The sequence below is a fragment of the Vigna unguiculata genome, chromosome 5, assembly GCF_037176805.1.
Source record: "Vigna unguiculata cultivar grain cowpea cultivar isolate G323 ecotype 2 chromosome 5, ASM3717680v1, whole genome shotgun sequence".
Lineage (NCBI taxonomy): Eukaryota > Viridiplantae > Streptophyta > Magnoliopsida > Fabales > Fabaceae > Vigna > Vigna unguiculata.
Genome location: NC_140796.1, coordinates 26,815,100 through 26,820,467, shown reverse-complemented (window position 1 = coordinate 26,820,467; position 5,368 = coordinate 26,815,100). Strand labels below are relative to the sequence as shown.

The window sequence follows — 5,368 nt, the reverse complement described above, 5'->3', positions numbered from 1 at the left end:
TTGGTGAGTGGAGGATTATGACATGTGGCAGCTTATGGTTGGCTAATTTTAAAAGGTGGGGATTGCCACATGGCATGATCTGGTTGAGTGGAGTTGAAGTGGTAGGAGGGGTGCAACTTAGTGAAAACTTGGGGTGCAGAACAGGTTTTTGGTGGTCCACTTTGCAGGTGTGTGCAAATAAAATCTGGGGGTGCATTTCGCTCCTGATTTATTCTTTTTCAGAATTTCTTGATTTTGGACTTATTTTGTAACTTTGAATATTTTAAAATCACACTATTAATTGACCAAAAATAAATTCCAGCTGCATTAACAAACGTTAGAATGTCCAATAATATTTTATGCAACTAAAATCAATTTTTACGCCACTTTTACCAAACTTACTCAATAAATCCAATAATCACAAATCCTAATTAAATCAATCTTTAAGCACAAAAAATTCAATTAAATCCCCAAATTTAAATATTAAATGAGGGCAAAAATTTGAACTCATCACAGTGCTACCATCAAGCGAATATCTCCCCTGAGGCCGTTCTCGAATTTCCGGCATCTCCACTCCTCATCGAGCGGCAAGGTATAAAAGTGGCTGAGGTGCTTGAACTTCTCAGCATAGTCGGTTACCGTCTTCCCTCCTTGGGTCAGTTGGAGGAATTCCACCTCCTTGGCATATCGAATGCTGTCTGGGAAATATTCCGAGAGGAATTTCCCCCTAAAGGCCTCCCACGTCACCGACTCGCCTCTCTCCTCCATGATGGATTTGGTACTGGTCCACCAGTGCTCAGCTTCCCCGGTGAGCATGTATACTGTGAAAGCTAACATGTTCTCCGCTGGGCATGTTTTTGCATCAAAGATCCTCTCCAGATCCTTCAGCCACTGGTTTGGTGCGTCTGGGCTCGTCTTCCGGTTGAACTTCACGGGATGGTGTTTCAGGAAGTCTTCCAGACTCAACTCCCTGACTGGTGGTCGTGGCTGCGGGCCAAACACTGGGGCAGTCACCATGTTCTCTTCCAGTTGGCGGAGGGCCTCCATATGTTACCTATGAGCATCCTCGGCAGCCACACGTGCAACCTCCATCTGTTGCATCACTGCTTGTTGTTGCTCAAGCGACGCCGCCTGTCGCTGCATCGCTGTCTCATGTTGCTGCATCATCGATGTGCTTTGCTGCATCATGGCAGCCACCATCGCCTCTATTGCCCTGGCGATATCGAGCAAGTCACCCTGGGACGATTGTGAAGTCCTACAAGGAGGTGCCATAGTTCACTGACACACAAAAAAATCACTTGGTTAGGCTCGAATAAGGCAAGAATTTAACTAAGAACACTCAGAAGGCACAGAGAAAGCTAAGCGGACATCCAAGTCCATAGACCTAAGGAATGACCGCTCTGATACCATAAATGTAACGTCCCATTTAATTATTAAGCGAAATTAAAAGACATGTCACACAAAATAGTAATGTAGAGTAGTCCTAGGGTCCTTAACACAACTCCTACAAACTGGGCTCACCACGATGCCAATGGAAACCAGATAAATACATGGGCTGTAGCCCTAAAGAAAACCCATGAAACAAAGAAACATAAAGTCCAGCCCAGATGGCTAAGCAGCGGAATCGCCATTTCCTTGCTGACCGCGGGAACCTCGCCCATCTGCTCCCATCAATTAAATTGATGATCATCGCAAGAAATAAAAACCACATACAAGACAACCATACAACAAACAGGGTAAGCTAGAGCTAACAACATTTTCATCATACAGTCAAATATACTTTCACCGGATTCAGCGGATGCTTGCACTTGTGGTGGATACCTCTGCTCACCCCCAAACTATGTGTTATAAGTGTTACGATGCATCAATTTTCCCTCACCACAAGGTTAGCCCTTAGTGAATTTCAGGCCTCCTGCTACTCTCACCACAGGAGTCAGTCCGCTCTAGGTGAGACTAATTAATTCCTTAGAGTGTCAGGATGCAACCTTACCTTGAATCCTTACCTAGTTATACAGATGGGGCACCACCATGGACACCCACTAACACGGGCCATGGAATTACGTCCCGACCACTGAAGCGCAACCATTGAGGCCTCACCAAGACACTCCAAGGAATTACACACTGACACGGACCCAACAATCATAAATCAACAATAAGAGAATACCAATCATGCTTACAATTCCATGTCAACCTCTAAAAAATAACACCTCATTCGTATCACATGTTGAACCCATACCACTGGTCATTACCACCCCATGAGTATAGGGCCTTGATAAGTCATTATTATCTTCCATTCCACTAGCCTTTGTGTACCCATTAGACAGTTGATTAGTTCTTAATTGTTCATCTTTAGAGTGTTTTTCATATATTGGGCTTTATTGGGCCACTGTTCCGAATTTGGACTAATTTCACATTATTTGGCCTAATTTTTGTTTTTAATTATTTTTAGGTATTTGGGTGAAGCAATATTGGAGCTTGGACGTCAATATTCAGTTGAAGAGAGTCGCCAAATCATTTCCATGTCATTTCCACGTCAGCAAAGTCAATGGGTCAACATTTGAGGCCCAGAGTGGCATTTTTGTAATTTTGCAGCTCATAATGGCAATTTCATAATTCTGAGTGGCATGGGTGATATGACCACGAAATTAAGTCTGCATGGGGAAGACCCGCCGCTCCATCATCTTCAACCTCTCTTCAAAACCTCCAATTTCGTTCTCCAAGCTTCCATGGACGTGCCCCTTGCGGTTTTTCACGTTTTTGGCTAATTTTTACCGTTTTTATGCATATTTGATAGCACCCATTGAGGGTTTTTTGTTTTGAATTCATTTTCTTGCTTGGGCAGTTCGTTTTGTGGGTTTTATACACTTGGAACAACACACATTAATGGGGTTTTCGCATTTATATATGATAGCACCGTTTTGCATTCCATTGAAGCTTTGAAATCTCTCTTTTTGCTCTTAATTTGCGTTTTTCAGATTTCATAAGTTAGGGGTTTTTGATTCTGTTTTTGTGATTACAGAATTGTCGTGTCTAATTGCTCATTTCCATGTCTAGCTAATTTCATGTATTGACTCCTTGATAAAAAATGCAATGAAGCTTTGAGGTTGTGCTTACTTGTGAAATCTGCCATATCTATTTGTTCTAATTCGGGAATGTATTGTGATGAATCTGTTTGTGCTTAATTTACAGAGTAATTGCATGTGTTTTGGTTAAGTTATGTTCATGCTTAATTTATGTAACTTGGTTGTCACGAATTTAAGGATGTGTGCTTTGCTTAATTGCATAATGAAGCTAGATTGTAATTTTCGCTTAGTAGATTATTATCTAGTGGATTGAGAGAAGGCAGAGGTATTAATTTGGTGGCCTATGATAATTGAATTTGTGTTTGAATCAAGGATGTCAACACGGTTTTAATCACTCTTTGCATTCAATTTAATCTGTTGATTAGAATTCTAAATTTGTCTGCCAACCCTCCCTTTGTGCTATATTGTTGTGTTCGTCTGGAAATTGAAGCTTTGAATGAAAATGTTGGTCGTTGGTAGACGACTTGGTTCACTTTCACATACTGCATTTAATATGTTTTAATTTGGTGGGGTACGACCTCTATCAAATTTGGCACCGTTGTCGGGGACCAATCGTTTCGTTCAAAGTAAAATTTTCAATGTGTTTGTGTTCTGTGTTTTGGTATGTGTAGTTCAAGTGTAGTTGAGTTGGTATATGTTCATTGTGATGTTAATGTTGTGTTAAGTTCAGTGCCTGTTTCCATTCCTGTGTGTTTCTGTGTAGTGTAGTGAATAGTGTCGCGGTGCACATGAATAGTGTCATTTGTAGTAGTGAATAGTGTATGAATAGTGTCCGAATCTGGCATTTAACTTCTGGATTTTTGTTCTAGTAGCTACGGTGCTTGTTTTGACTCGAAATTTTTTCCCCCCACTTCTAAGACATTGAACTTGATAGGAAAAATAGCTGGAGCAGTTGGTATAGTCTGAGTTAAGAGATTCAAAAAAAATTTGGACTGATTTTTAGTGAAACTTTAGAGGACCATAACTTTTTCTCTGGTTATCAGAATCACTATTATTTTATATGCATTTGAGGTGGAATTTGATTTCCCACCTTGTCAAAAACGACTTTGCCAGTATCCAAACTCAGATTTTCCAGAAAATGCCATTTTCTACATTTAAGCAATCTTTTTTTGTGATTTTTCTTCATTTTTTCCACTTTTGAAAAATTGTTAAAAATACTTGTGCTTTGATTTTTGATCTGATATTTTTTGTGCTTCTGTTTGACCACTCAAAGGAATATCCTACAAATTTTCAAGTCATTTGGAGGTCGTTTGAGTATACTTGTAGTTATACCCTATGTTATGCCAATATCACTAGAATTCATGTTTTTTGGTGCATGACTAGGGGAAACCCAAGTGAATTACAACCATTTGACCCTGAGATTGATAGGACATTCCACAGAGGAAGTAGACATCTTAGGAATCCATCTTTGCATGCTAAATATTCAGTGACTTTTCCTGACTCTTATGATTCTCATCACATTCATGACACTCCTCATTCTTTGCATTCTGAGCATACTGTTTATTCTGAGCATTTTAATTTTCATACTGATAATATGGCTCAACCTCCTCCACCTCATGAGAGAACCATGAGTGAGCTCACTGCACCAGAGTTCACTTATGATAGTTTATGCATTCAATACCTTGAGGAGGAGGTTCCATATGTGCTGAAAACTGGTTTAATACACTTGTTGCCAAAGTTTCATGGTCTTGCAGGTGAGGACCCGTGCAAACACTTGAAGCAGTTTCATGTCGTCTGTTCCACCATGAAGCCTGCAGATGTCCAAGAGGACCATGTATACTTGAAGGCTTTCCCTCATTCTTTGGAGGGTAATGTGAAAGACTGGCTGTACTACTTAGCACCCAGGTCCATCACAAGCTAGGATGACCTGAAGAGATTATCCCTTGCCAAGTTCTTCCCTACTTCAAGGACAACAGCCATAAGGAAGGAGATTTCTAGCATCAAGCAGCAATCTGGGGAGACCCTTTATGAGTACTGGGAGAGGTTCAAGAATCTCTGTTCAAGCTGCCCACACCATCAGATCTCTGCACATCTCCTTCAGCAGTATTTTTATGAAGGTCTGCACCACATGGATCAAAATATGATTGATGCCACAAGTGGTGGTGCCCTTGGTAACATAACCTCAGTTGCAGCCAAGCAACTAATAGAGAACATGGCTTCAAATTCTCAACAATTTGGCACAAGGAGTGATGCCATAGTTGTTAGAGGTGTTCATGATGTAGGAGCAGCCGAGTACACGAAGAAGTTGGAAAGTAAGATTGATGTTCTTACCACACTGGTCAACAAACTTGCTTCCAATCAGAGAG

The 5,368-nt window shown here is 40.8% G+C and overlaps 1 protein-coding gene and 1 non-coding gene across 2 annotated transcripts; both read right to left on the bottom strand.

The window, feature by feature from the left end:
• Positions 1-489: 489 nt before the first annotated feature.
• On the bottom strand, positions 490-1,026 carry LOC146886306 (uncharacterized). Its single transcript, XM_085673383.1, has one exon. It carries the CDS (start codon positions 1,024-1,026, stop codon positions 490-492), a length of 537 nt encoding a protein of 178 aa, XP_085529509.1.
• Positions 1,027-4,977: 3,951 nt separating this feature from the next.
• LOC114171121 (small nucleolar RNA R71) lies at positions 4,978-5,084 on the bottom strand. The gene has a single exon (XR_003601345.1). It is a non-coding gene; the product is annotated as a small nucleolar RNA R71 (small nucleolar RNA).
• Between the last annotated feature and the right edge of the window lie 284 nt (positions 5,085-5,368).